This window comes from Cupressus sempervirens, chromosome 4 (genome assembly GCF_028749045.1).
Source record: "Cupressus sempervirens isolate cs-2001-9-10 chromosome 4, ASM2874904v1, whole genome shotgun sequence".
NCBI lineage: Eukaryota > Viridiplantae > Streptophyta > Pinopsida > Cupressales > Cupressaceae > Cupressus > Cupressus sempervirens.
In genome coordinates, this window is record NC_143121.1 from 475,258,824 (window position 1) to 475,273,359 (window position 14,536).

The window sequence follows — 14,536 nt, forward strand, 5'->3', positions numbered from 1 at the left end:
CATGTAAATCCAAACTTTCCTAGTACAATCATCAAGGAAAGTAACAAAATAACTTGTACCTCCTAAAGAAGTTACCTCAGCAAGACCAAAGACATCTGAGTGTACTATTCCAATGGTCTAGTCTTCATGCCATGCCCATCCTTCAAGAAGTTGACCTATCTTTGCTTGTCGTAGAGACAATATTTGCAGAACCCCGAGTTTTTTTTATTGAAGACCCAGTAGTTGATCCCTTTTGAGCATAAGCTCAAGTCCTTTCTTACTCGTGTGGCCTAGCCTTTGATGTCAAAGTGCCACATCACTTCCCACAACAGTCATAGCAGCACCACTTCGGTAGGTCTTTCAAAGAGATATAAACTACCAACTTTATTGCCCTTGGCAATGATCATGGAACCTTTAGTGACTTTCCAAGAATTTGAAAGAAAAAAGTGATGGTATCCTTATGCAAAGAGTTGACTAACTAAAATTAGATTTTGCCTCAACTTGGAAACAGAGTGAACATCCTTTAGCAACCACTGGCCTCCTTCTATCTACAACATAATATCACCTTTACCAACTATCTCACAAGATTTGTTATCTCCAAGAAATACTTCTCCAAACCGCCCTTCATGATAGTTTGTGAAACAATTTGTACAAGATGTGGCATGAAAAGAGGTTTTGGAATCTAACACCCAAGAATCTGATGTGTTGTCAATTGTTGAAAGAATTAAAATACTATCATCATTTTCATAGGTTGTATTAGCTTCACTATTTCACAACTTTCCTTGCACCTTCTCATAAGCATAGTAATTTCAATTTGAGTTGCCAGTCTTACCACAAAACCAACATTCTCCATTTCTACCTCTTGACATTGATCTATTAGCTGATTTAGATTCCTTCGATTATGATTGTTACCTGTATGATGGCTTCTTCCCCTACTCTCAATGCTGACCATAGTAAGAGCGTCATCAGAAGAAATATCTTGGTTTCTTCTTCACATATCTTCACTCAAAAGAGTGGAAGCTACATCATCAAAAACCAATTTACTTTTGGCTAAAATAGAAGTATTGATCGCTGTCACAACGCCATCTCAACTGCTCGGTAGCAAACATAATAAGAGAACAACTTCATTCTCATCATCTTGTGGTTTGCCTATCAAATTTGCTTGGTTGGCAAGAGTGTTGAACTCATTTAGGTTGTTGTCATTCCTCTTGAATTTATATAACTTCTTCATGATGAAGACTTTGTTCACAGCTAATGCCATTGCATACATGGATGAAAGCTTGTCCCATACTGCCTTTGTGGACTTTACATTTATCACATTGAAGAGGACGTTGTTTGACAACCCAAGTATAATAGACACTTTTGCCTTCTTGTCCAGATTTTTTCAATCTTTATCATTCATAGATGTTGATTTCTTTGCCTTCCCATCTAGCGCAAGAGCAAGATCTTGTTTGATTAATAACAACTCCATCTACACCTTCCAAAGGCCAAAATTTTGTTCTGTGAATTTCTCTACTTTTGCATCCTCCATTGTTCCAGAAATTCAACACCAATTTCCAACCTGCATAACCTATGCTCTTAAACCAATTGAAGAGGATTAAATAATGAAAGTGAAAACAACAGACGAAATATTTAATAGACAAGAAAAACACAAATAAACGAGACACCAGATTTATTGCAGTTCACCACAACTTGTGGCTACGTCCACACAGAGCAGAGTATTGTATTGATTAAAATAAGTTGGTTACAAATGATACACCAGCAGCATATATAAAGACTCCAATTACATAATATAATGAAGGTCTCATAATCCAAGAGAGACATAATTGGAGGGATAGAACTATGATTGTCGGCCTTCACACTAACAAGTTCGGTGTTCGATTTTGGTGCTTGGGCATAAATTTATAGTTCCTCTTTGGACAAAAACCCAATGAAGGTTGAAGACTGTTGACGGAATCCCATGTGTTTCTAGAAAGCAATTTCACTCGAGAATTGCATTACAACATAGAAGTTACAACTATTTTTTTTAAAAAAAATTGTATTGCAGGTTACAAGCAAGGTATTAGAGAGTAGTTGTAGGTATGATATTTTTTGATTTAGCGGTTCATTTTATGTTTCTAAACATAGTTACACCACCTTGGAGCACAGGGGGACAGCGGAACAAGGGCACAAGTTTTTGAGACGGGGGGAAAGAGGGGACGGTTGGGGGACGGTGGCGGGGGACCAGAACGGGGTTGTGTATATTAACATATGGTATTTAAAATGCTAGTTATGAAAAGATGTATTGCAATATAAGAGATAAAAATGTGAAAGAGTAAATACTAGAACATTGCACTAAATTGGAACATCAAACATTGGACATAAATAGTCAAATCAGCAAATAGTCAACACCGAGACGTCCCCATCCTCAGCGGAGGTGATGGAATCTCGCGGCGCTGGGGAGACGGGGGAACGGAGTCCCCAAGTCCCCGGCACATCCCTATGTTACTATGTTTCTAAATCAATTCTAGATGTATGTGTATCGATTTAGTTGGATAAAGCTGTGTGAAATTTGTGAGCAAAATAGCAAAGTTGAAGTGTGTTTTAAGCAATACTTTGGATGAGGCTTTGTAAGTGATTATCATCATTTTTTGTTGCTATTGCTGTTGCTGTTATAATTTTTCTACTGTTACAGCTGATTTTATGTTAATAAATCAGATTTTGACATTAAAGGAAATTCCACGAGTTTTGGTGTGAAGACCATTGAAGCAGGTGCCAGTTTGCTCAATAAAATTGTCAAATTTTATGGGCTTCCTCTATGTTCAAAAATAATTTGTAGGTATATGAAAAAGCATTTTACTTTAAAAAAATTGTAGCTTTTAGAAATTTAAGTCATTTATATTACATAAGGCCTTAATCTATTCTCTTTGGCATGGTGGAGCATAAACTGATACAAAACTCTTTTTTGGAGATCTCATTTGATTATTAAGATACTACAGACTTCAAATTAGGTGATTTTCAATGGCTAAGATTCATTCCAGAATTGAACAAAATTGCAATTAATGATTCAAATATTCCAATCCTCTTGTTAGTCATAATTAGTCTTCACAACCTCCCACTTTCAAAATCATTCACCACACTTACATTTTCTTCTTCTTGGTGACCAGTCATCCATAGGAACTTTGAACGAAGTACATTTGTGAGCCCCATAAAAAAAAAAATCATATCAAAGGCATTATGGAAAGCCAAAACGCTATTCCAAGTAATCTCCTCCATGAGTTGCAGGTTCCTTACACTTCAGAAAATAGACCATAAAATATGACATCGATGGTAGAGAAAACGTGTTTTGCAAAAATTTGAAATATAAACTAGGCATTTGACTACTTAGAAATATAATCACGCATACAAATTTGGTCTTCCGGACTAGTTCTAATGCTAGACATGTTTGCGGCTACAAGCTTGAAGTCACAAGATTGAAAAAATGAACTAGATTTCATGTACCTGAAATTTTGTACAAGTTGATAGTAAGAAAAGCAATAGTCACAGAAGTTGCTGCTTCTTACTCTTATCAGTATTTTGAAAGAAATGAATATAATGCATGGTTGTTTCTGTGGAGGTCATATTGTTTATAAAAATTTAGGCAATATACCACATTCTTTCATCAATCTTCAATACAGAATAAATATCAACGAAAATATATTTGTACAAATGTCAACCCAAATGCAAAAACGGATCACTCCATCTCCACGAGTACTACTGGCTGATATCCATTTACCATGTTCTAACCATCTTAGGGGTCCAAACTCGCCAAGAAGGACGACCACTTTCTCTGCTCCTAAGATGGATCATATCTCTTAACAGTAGCATTCGCCGCTTTGAGTTGACTGTTTCTTTTGCAGGTTCAGTCTCTGTCAAAATCTGAGTGTTTGTCTCACTAGTTTGGCACTCGAGTGTAGATTGAGGGCTTCCTCCTTCTACAACTTCCACAATCTGCTTTAATGTCTCAACTACTTCACTCATTTTAGGGCGATTTCTGGGATGCCTTACTAAACAGCTATTGGCTAGAGAAGCAAGTCTCTGAGCTGATTTAAGTGAATATTGTCCCTCAAGTCTTGGGTCAATTACCAGGCGCAATTTTTTGCTGTCTGATGCATATGGTTTTACCCATTCCAAAAGCTTTTGCTCACTCTTTGGCCGATTTCTGTCCATAGATCTCCTTCCTGTTATTAATTCATACAAAACTACTCCAAAACTCCATACGTCACTCTTGGATGTAAGATGTCCAGTTTGAACATATTCAGGAGCTGCATATCCCACTGTGCCTACAACCTGTTAGGAAGCAAACAAAATGACAGTTCAGTGTTCAAGTTCTTTCTTCTATAGATTCTATTTCTTGCTATTTAAAATTGTACATTATCATATGACTCATAATCACTTGCCCTCAATGCTTTACAACAACAGGCAAGCTACTAATTTCAGTCAATCAAGTCTACTCTTTTTTTACACATTTCATTTTTGGAGATAAAATAAATGAACATTAAATGAACTGTCAACTGAGCTAAGGACAGAAAAATTGCAAAGCCAGTTGAGAAAGATCATAAGAAAAACCTTGACAGTGTAAAGTTTCTGCAACTTCTGTACAACCAAACTAATCTAATGCCTTTCTAGACTTGCTGAAGATGGTCTTTAAATATATCAGAGCTGTATATTAAAGAGTTTCTGTAAGATATTTATTCTGAAAATGTTTTACACCTGCTACAAATCGTATAGGGCAGTAATGTTAAAGAAGCAAACCTTATGTTTTTCATGTGTCCTTTATCCACATTCTTACCCCTTATTTAAATGGCACTCATGAGGCATGTCCTTAGAAAGGACGTGACTCTTTCCAAGTCAGCCCTACTTATAAACTAAACATTCTATTGCCAAGATCAGCATCTCAAGGATATTATACTTACTTAGTAAATATACTAACTACACTGTGCAAATAGAACATTAATAAATGCTCCCATTAAAGACACCGATTAGGTTATGAATATAAGGTATTTAAGAGGCCAATCCTTTCTAAGGATCTCCAAGCTTTACTAGATCTGACGATCTGTAGTTCAGACCAGTTATGATTATCAGAGTTCTATAGAATTAACAGACAGATCATGTAGGAATATACATACAACATAATACAATGAACTTCTATGAATAAATTTTCATTCAAGAGACTAAAACAAACAGAGCACAAGGATGAGCGGGATAAGCGTACTTCACAAATATAAAGTACTAAAGTTACCATATGCAATTGAATTGGAGACTTGGGAAAATCCTGAAATTTGTATCCAATATTTACGAGTCCTCTATATAATCCTAGAAATTATATGCTTTGAAACTCATAGGACCAAAAACCTGGGTAACAGATCACGTGCACGGGAATAATGAATTGCTGTCCAAGCCTCTCTCTCTCTCTCTCTCTCTCTCTCTCTCTCTCTCTCCACAGAAAATTCGCATGCAGAATCTTCAAGAAAGCTTCAACTAAAACAAAATCAATCCTTTTCAAAATCAATGTATGATATCATACAATTGAATGCATTGGGAATGACCATGAACTACGAAAGCTCTTTGCTAAAGTATGAAGTTATCTGAAACTTCGGTTGGATCTATATCCTCTGGACCTCTGCTTATATACATGGCAATTTCTTGGAAAAATACCCCCTTGCAAATCCAAACACTAAACTAAAGTAGGAGTTTGGTTTGAAACAATGTATGGGAAACATCTAAAAAGGGATCTCCTACAATTAATTTCCAAGTCAAACATAAAATGTTTGGAATGAAACACAATATCATACAAATCAAATCATCCAAAAAAACTCTCAGATTGTTGAGAAAGATGACGTTTTTAATACCGAAAGAATTCCTAAATCTGATGAAGTATATTTGGCTTATTATTACTTCCATCTTAATTCATTTATACCTATTGTGTACTGAAAGGATTTTATACTTGAGCCTTGCACTTATCTTTTGACAAGCTATGAAACAATCATCACCATATCATCAACTCTTCCAGCTGAAAATTTTGAAATACAAATGACACAATTTTCTGAATAAATAACAGCCCAACTATATATGATTCTAGATGGGCCTTCGTTTCAATACCACATACATTGTCAAATTGGTCACTAGCTCTTTATCCTTGATATGCACAGTATATACAGTAATACCATTAATCACGAGATTGCTAGAGAAAAGATGACAGCAATTACTGGACATGTGATCAATTAAGATGATGAAAATTTCAAGCATGATCTGTGAAGGTATAATTATAAATATAAATATAGAACATTCGTATTTCCTTCTGCCATGTGCAGTACATTGAATTCTTAGATGAACTTCCTTAGTATGATGCAACACTTCATAGATAAAACTACAACACAATGGAAGTGCACTATTGAATCTTCACTACTGCACAATTGTACAAAGCATACATGATATGGGTACTCAAACATGAATCACTACCCATATCAGAGGATGATATCCTTCAATAGATCTTTGATATGCATGATAAGTCGGATTCATGTTCACAGGATCTTGAAATAATATATTTGATTACCCATATCATGTAAATCTTGATATAGGTAGCCATCAGAATCTGTTACTGGTGATGTAATCCAAAATATGGTGATCTTGTCTCTTTCTTCGGCAAGTTGGCTATATACATTGGCAAATTGAGTGTTACCCCAAGGGGCAATTGTTTGGAGTAGTTGAGCATGTTTTCTTGGACTGGTTTTTCTAAAGTAGAAAAAACATTATTGGAGTTGAAGGCTCAGATGTACAGTGAGTGCAAAGGCCAAGAATAGAACAGGGGAGCAGGCTAGTTGCAGGATTGATCCAGACACTGATTCTGGTCTGGCAGTTTGGCCATGGCCGGTAAATTTGGCATTTCATGTGAATGGTTTAGCAAGGTAGCAGAATATCATGGAAAAGTTATGTTTTGTCTTTATAAAGGTTGACACCCATTGCTACAGGATTTTTGTATGTTTAGCTAGTGCCCATTTTTGGTTCCTTTCAGATTGCAGGTCATCCAGCTTCTGCATGCAGATCATTTTATCATACAGGTGAGCACCAAAACAGAACCCTCAACTTACCAATCAGAAAAATTAGAAATCACAGATCATCTCCACTACTGTTGTCAAGGATTCATTTTGAGGCACTACCAAAGTCAAGCTTGGGAAATGGTGAAGAAGCTGGTGTTGTGCAAACAGGTCTGTTAAATAGTATTGGTTATGCAAATGTAGATACTCAAACAAATCAAATCAATAATTTCCAAAACTGCGGACCAGAATTAGTTTGTGTTGACATCTTATTGATGCCGGTCAGATTGGAAGGATCTAGAATATTAAATGCACGAAGTTTCCACAGTCCATGATAGATTAAATTGATGATTTCTGGATTTAACTGTGTTTAGTTTTTTCATCAAACTTTGGATCATGTTCCATGTATCTTTAGAATGAGATCTAGAAACGAGACAAGTAAAAAAGCTAGCAGATCAGGCTGACTAAAAAGAGGAGGGGCGAGATAAAGAGCACAATATTCGAGGGATCTAATGTTGTACAACGAGAATGAGAAAAAGAGACAAAAAATTAATTAAATGAATTAAAATTACAATAAGTAAGAAAATTGCGCCCTTCTCTCCCTCCTCTATTTAGTCAACCTGATCTGCTATCTATTTCATATTTCTCTTTTCCAGTTTTCATCTTGATGATGGATCATGGAGCATGAACAAAAAAAATCATAAAAAATTCTAGCATGATCGAATGTAGAAATCGTCAATTTATCCTAGAATTTTGTTGTAACTTGACTTTTCATCAATAACGAGACTAGGGGTCTTACTGTTTTATCTGAAAAGTTAGCACAAACAGTGCTCTTATTTCTCCCTCTATTTCACCTTCCCTCCTTACACTCAGCCCCCTCTCACAAGTCTACTCTTGTCCCAAGTGAATAATTACACAGTTTCTACCTCTCCTGTGTAGTAGCCACCAGCCCAACCACAGGCTCTATTAAGGTTTAAATCACAAGGGATCAAGATCAGATCTCAAGAGATGCACTGTTAAGTTTCCTCTATTTGCTTGCCCAAAAGCCATTCATCAAACCCACCTTCCATTTCAAAAATGTCAAATGGTTGCTTTGAGAAAATGGACAACCCTCCAAGGTTTATTTCCTGGCTTGAGAAAATGTAACAGATGATCTAGTATCTCAAGCAAAGGGAATATGATCTGCAACTTCAAGGCAGCATACCCGTGCCCTAAGACTCTGAAAACTGGAATTGTCAAATGCTGGGTAGATATAATCATGCTATGAAGAAATCATTTTATGGTCATTTCTGTGTCTAGGGAAAAGGCAAATTTGGTCTTCCCAGGAAACATATCACTTCAAAATAAATCCAGTTTAATCATGATATCAATATCCTTAATCCTACAGATACTTCAACTCAACAGACCTTATATAAACTCATCTCCCTTTAGTCCCAAATGAGTTTTTAAGTGATTTCTAAATATCTCTCTGCTTTCATAAGAGCAATTGGAGAATTTGTAACTGCTTCAAAAGTTTACTAGACTCATATCCATGTTGATATCGACCTTGGAAAGACTGCCAGACAAAATTATTTTGGAACAGGGAGAGCCAATAAATGAAAGCTGTCCCATTGATTATCAGAATATCCCTTTCAGCTGTTTATTTTGTTATACCATGGACCATCTAGCAAGGGTTTGCCCAAAACTAATAATACAATTTAAGCCCCTATAACTCCAGAATGCGGATACACTAAAATGATCATTTGGAGTTATAGATTCCTATATAACAGAAAGATGATGATCTCAGTCATTTTCAGTAGCATATCATCACATTCTTGAATGATAGAAGCTGGCTGATAAAGAATTTCTTTCCTCCGGCTTATTTTTCTAATGTAAGAGATACTCATCAATGGGAGAAGCTGGAAAAGAATCAAGGTTTGCAAGATGGTGCATATGAAACTTAACAGTTTTTCAGATGGTGAAACAGTATCGATACCATATTCAGAAAAAGAACCTGCATTTCAGATGAAATTTTCTGTATATTTTGTAAATAAAGTACCATTTTTCTATGACTGGGTTCACATTGATGGCTCTTGAAGAAAATTCAAAAGGGTAAAACCGTAATTACTAAACAGGTATCACATATTTGCTGATTGAAGGACGAACAACTGGGAATGGTATTGTCTTTTCAAGGCCGAGGATACCCCAGATATTCTTAATGGAGGTGCAGAAATCTGTGGTACAATGCGTTCAGCCCAAGCAACTGATTTCAGAATTTCATATTTGTTCCAGTTCATAAGCAGGAGATACTTATTCTTAAGACCATGTTATCACATAGTTTCCAGCATTGATTCCTCATTTGGATAGCATTATTTTGACAACTTGGGAAGAGAAGTGTCTAGCAAGGTATGCTAATGGTGGATATCTCTGCAAATGTGACACATTCATTGCAATAATGACATTCAATCAGTACACTTCCTTTATCCGGTAACTAGTCCCACTCAATCCAAAATAAGAGGTCCGATTGTTTCAGCTTTCATTTAAGGGCTTTTCAAGGTACAAATTGGCATAGATTTAAGCACAGGTGAGATTACCATTGCTAATACTTAGTGAGACCAAATGGGGATACTATTCAATAAGTGCATTGCCAACGACTTTAAGAATGCATCATTCCAAATTTACAAGAGCCAAAATAAATAATCACATCCATATGGGAAAACTTAAGGCAATTTTCCGTAGGGTTGAACCCAATAAATATTTCGTGTATGTGCTTGCCTTGGTTTTAAACTAATGTCCACTCAAGAAAATTGTCTGGCCTCATAACTAGCAAAATTTATAGTGAAATATGCTTTGGCTCCTAAATTCCAAGATAACCTTAATTCTCCCTTTCACCATTGAGTTTTCTATCATTCACCCTCTCAAGCTCTAAATTGAAGGCAATAATCTCATAAATCAATGTATATCATTGGCATTGTCTTATTAACATCTATTAAAATTCTCCCTCAGCAAGCTGGAAACCATACCCACCATCCCTTTTTTATTATTTTTAGTCTGCAGGAATCAGCTTAGCACCCTGGCACCTGCACCATGTAGATAGGGGGATTTGAACCTCATGATCATTAGCCTGCAACAAGATGCTTTTAGCCTATTGAGCCCGAGCCCCTGCCCATAGCCACCATCCCATAGTTTTAACAAGTAAATTAATTAACTTGGGCCCCTGTTCTATGTTTTGTAAGTTGTACCCATCGTCCATAGTGCAACAGCAAGCACCGTGCTAAAAGAAATAGATTGGAGGGAGGAGCATCCACCTCCTGACAACTCAATTATGTGTCATTCAATTAAAAGCAGGATAGTGTTGTTTTGAGTTACCAATCAAATGTACTCATTTTCATTGTTCGACTGTGTTACCAAATCAGCCTACAACTTCTTAGAAATGGGTATAAAGTATTTCCAGTAAGCATACACAAAAGATTCTGCATACCCACACTTTTTCTCATTTTTCTAAAGTTTGTTGACCCTCAAGTTTGACTTTTCAACTTGAAAACACAACCTAAATCCAAAATGTGTAGGGATACTCTAATGCTGTTGTTACAGATGACCCTCTAACAGGAACTGCCAGGTTTGATAACAAAATGAGCTCTTTTTAGGTTGCTTATGACCTTAGTTACCCAGTTCTCCCCTTGGCCCTTTGAACTAGGTGAATTTTGAAGCAGTCCTTGGTCCTGGTCCCAGTTCTCTTTTAGGTTCCACTTGGTTTCGAACCTAGGCAGGTTGGTTCCTCCAGGCCGAACTTAGGTTGAATCAAGGCAGGCCCAGGCAGACCAAGTGCAAAACAGGTACAGTTCCACTGAGAAACATTTTATAATATAGTGCAGAAAATGATTATTTTAGAATTTGAATAAAGATCTTTAACGTCACAAAACAAAATTTGTTTAAGTTCAGATATTTATAACATCAAATTAAAACTAGCCCTCAAGATTTCTTCTAGTGAAGTTTTTATATCCAATTGCTGATAATGACCCCTGCCCAATTAATTGGTGGCTTTGTATAGTGATAAATCATATTTTAAACATTAAACAACATCTTCAATAGGTGAAGGGACTTGCAAGCTACTTATATAACATTTTTCAAGTAGGATGTTAATTAAAAACTAACAAGCTCTATGTACAATGAAAAAGAAATAAGTGTTTGACAACCTGGAAAGCAGGAATGTTATTAGTGCAGTTAATCCCATTGACATTGGAACTGATTGTGAATCAACTAATGCCTTTGATGAAGAAGAAGATGAAGATGATGATGATTTGGATAATCCATTAGATAATTGGAACTTAGTATAAAGTTCTAATTGCTGAAAGTGAAAACAATGATACTATCAAGTACATATTTGCAGAATTTTCATACTTACTGCTGTTGTCACATGGCTATTCCCCACTGCTGGTCCTTGCCTAGCCAGTCCAAAGTCCGACAACTTTGGATGGAATTCTTGATCAAGGAGAACATTAGATGTCTTAAAGTCTCGGAAAATTATCTGCAACAACATGATTATTAAAAGACAAAAATCAACTTTTCTGGCCATTATTTTCTATGTAAATCCAAAAGACAAAAGAACTGCACAAAAAGAAGAGTGGCAAACATATTAAACCATTTTCATCATGAACAGAAGTTCATTTTAATGATGCGTATCATCTTTCTTCATTCTTGAGATGAGTATAAAATATATTGACCAAGGTCATGTGAATGAGTAGTATATCAGTCAAAATTTCAGCATCAATAACAACAAATACTACAGATGTTAGTATATTATCTATCTATAAGAAGCTGTAATCAATCAACAAAAGTAATAATAATAAAATATATACCAATGAGATTAAGTAATATGTTTCTTTAGATACAATTAATTTTAAAGTCTACTTAAACATGTGTAAATAATAATTCACAGAACAAGAGACTAGAAAAATATCTTTCTTGGAGAAAAAATTTGTATCGATTCATGGAATTGAATAGTTGAGCATTATGAATTTATTTATACCTAAGAAACAGGAGAGTGCATAGAATTTGTTACAACTTCAACTTATCATACTATCCAACACTACCAAAAACTTAAGCACAAGCTTCAATACTAAAGCCCTTTCTATCTCGTGGTCTTTATAGAAAGAAAGAGGTGATATGTTATCCATGCATAACAGTCTGCATGTGTTTCATCTATGAGTTAGAACTGCTAATCTCCCTTACTATCTTTGGCGAAGCCCTCACCAATCTCTGCTTCATTGACCTCTCTGTGCACAAAGTTTACTTTTTTGTGCCATTATGGTTCATTTCTCCTTGTACTGCATGCTTAAATCCTTTTGATTTCAAGCACTTGAGAGCTTCATGTTAATGTTTGGTAGCTTCAGTCGGATAACTATATGACTGTACACGTAATTATCTATGAGATATAATTTTATGTGAGATATAAACTTATTATATGAGAGAAAATATTACGTGTACATAAAATTATATCTCATATATAATTATGTGTACACTCATATAGTTATCCGATTGAAGCTACCAAACATTAACACTCCCTCTTAGCAAAGGAGGCTAAACACAAGACAAATATTACACCATTGGTAATATTAGGAATTTAAGGAAAACTCAAAAGTTTTCTACCATTAATATCGCATACGATATCAAGAGTATTGATCTCCAGCATATCAACATATGATTTTTTATCAATTACTCAAAACAAAGTTTAGATATCACATTTGATATCAAGAGTTTGATCTCCCAGAATATCAACATCCAATATTTATCAAGTACTCAAAACAAGGTTTAGATATCACATCTGATATCAAGAGTATTGGCCTCCCAGAATATATTTCAAGTTATAAAATATATTTTTGAACCTCTTATACATGATAAATGGGTTATAATGACAATTTTTATTTTTGAAGTTGTAGGGTTGTAAATTGTAATGTTTGTTTTGCTATCTTTGTATAGAATGACTATAGGCTCCAATTCAATTGTCCCACATGTAGAGAGCTCATTCAAATTTCATGAAGCATCATTTCTTTGACGACATACAACCATGATTGGACTTCTTAGTGGTGGGGCTTATTGTTGGCATTGTAGCCAATGTGGGAATGAGTATAGAGCTCACACAATCAAGTAAAATCTTATTTGAACCCTATTACCAACTTAGGGATAAGAATTCAAGTTAGGCCAAATAAAGAAGGTTGCAAAACTAACAATAAAGGAATATATCAAAAACAGGAGGGGTAAGTACTAGATCAAGAGAAAGAGTGCATCCTCTTCTAGAAAAGGAATGCAAAAGTCTCCTTGTTGCTTATCACGATAGTTGGCCCACATCCTTTCATGCAACCACCTCCCTAGAAGATGGTAACTGCTTTTCTTTTTCATAGAAGAGGCACATTGGAAAAGGCTTTCAAGAAATTGCCTTTATGGAAATGGACATCCTTCCAACATTGTTAGATTACCATATTCGTAGGATATGGCAGCAACAATTGCCAATGCACCTAATAATTACACTAGTCCTAGCTATGAAAGGGTGCACAACACCATATTGGCCCAGGAAAAAAATTTCCTAGAGACATTCATGATCCAAAACAAATGTCCATTTCTAATCAATGAAAAGTTTGCAACATATACATGTGAAAGACTATGCCATGTCCCCTAAAGGAGCAATAGTTTTGAAGGTAGTATGTTACGAGGGGCAAGTGAAGAATGCAACTTTCATTGCCAATAGCGTCATACAATCCATTAGGATGGTGGACCCCAAAAATATTGTCCAAGTCATAATGGACAACAATATAAATTGTGGGGTAACTAATTCAATATTAGAGAGTACATATGAGCATATTTTTTGGACACTATATATTGTCCACTCACTCGACTTGATACTACAAACAATTAGCACAAAAATCACATATATCACAAAAATCTACACAGAGGTTAAGAAGATTCACCTCTTGGTGATAAATCATCCTATGCCACAAGCCATCTTCAAGACCTTTGACTTGGAGTTAAAAGGTAATTTAAATGTCTTTTTAAAAATATTAATGTTACATGTCATCTACCTTTTAATATTTTAATTTGTTTTAATTTTTACGCAATGTAAGATTGTCAAAATTCAATTTACATCACACACATTTGTCTTAAGACGAATTGTGAACTAGCAAAAGGCATTGAGCCTATTGTCATCAACACTCTTTAGTGTATGGAAGCAATTAAATATAGAGGGAGCCCAAAAAATCAAAGCATTGGTCCTAGATGATGAGCGGTGTACTCATGCAGAATATATTTTCAGTTCTACTAGGCTTATCATCAACATAATTATGTATGTTGAATCCTGATACAAACCACCAATGTTTGGGTGAAATTTATTGTGGCATGTACTCCACATTTGAATAAATAGAGATCATAATTGAAACGAAAAAGACTGATTACATAGAAGTAGTTTTCAAAAGGTGACAAAGATCATTGACAACAAGAACAAGATAATCACCTTTTTGCATCTGATAGCA

At 35.4% G+C, this 14,536-nt stretch overlaps 1 protein-coding gene across 1 annotated transcript in view; it reads right to left on the reverse strand.

The window, feature by feature from the left end:
- Positions 1-3,431: 3,431 nt before the first annotated feature.
- The window catches only part of LOC149562022 (serine/threonine-protein kinase PCRK1-like), a 61,873-nt gene continuing 50,768 nt past the window's right edge, over positions 3,432-14,536 (reverse strand). Inside the window, exons 3-4 of the mRNA XM_089825560.1 lie at positions 11,419-11,541; positions 3,432-4,287 (exon numbers count right to left, since the gene is read on the reverse strand). Of these exons, the coding sequence (XP_089681686.1) occupies positions 3,730-4,287; positions 11,419-11,541 (681 nt within the window). The 3' untranslated portion in view covers positions 3,432-3,729. The remainder of the gene's footprint in view (positions 4,288-11,418; positions 11,542-14,536) is intronic.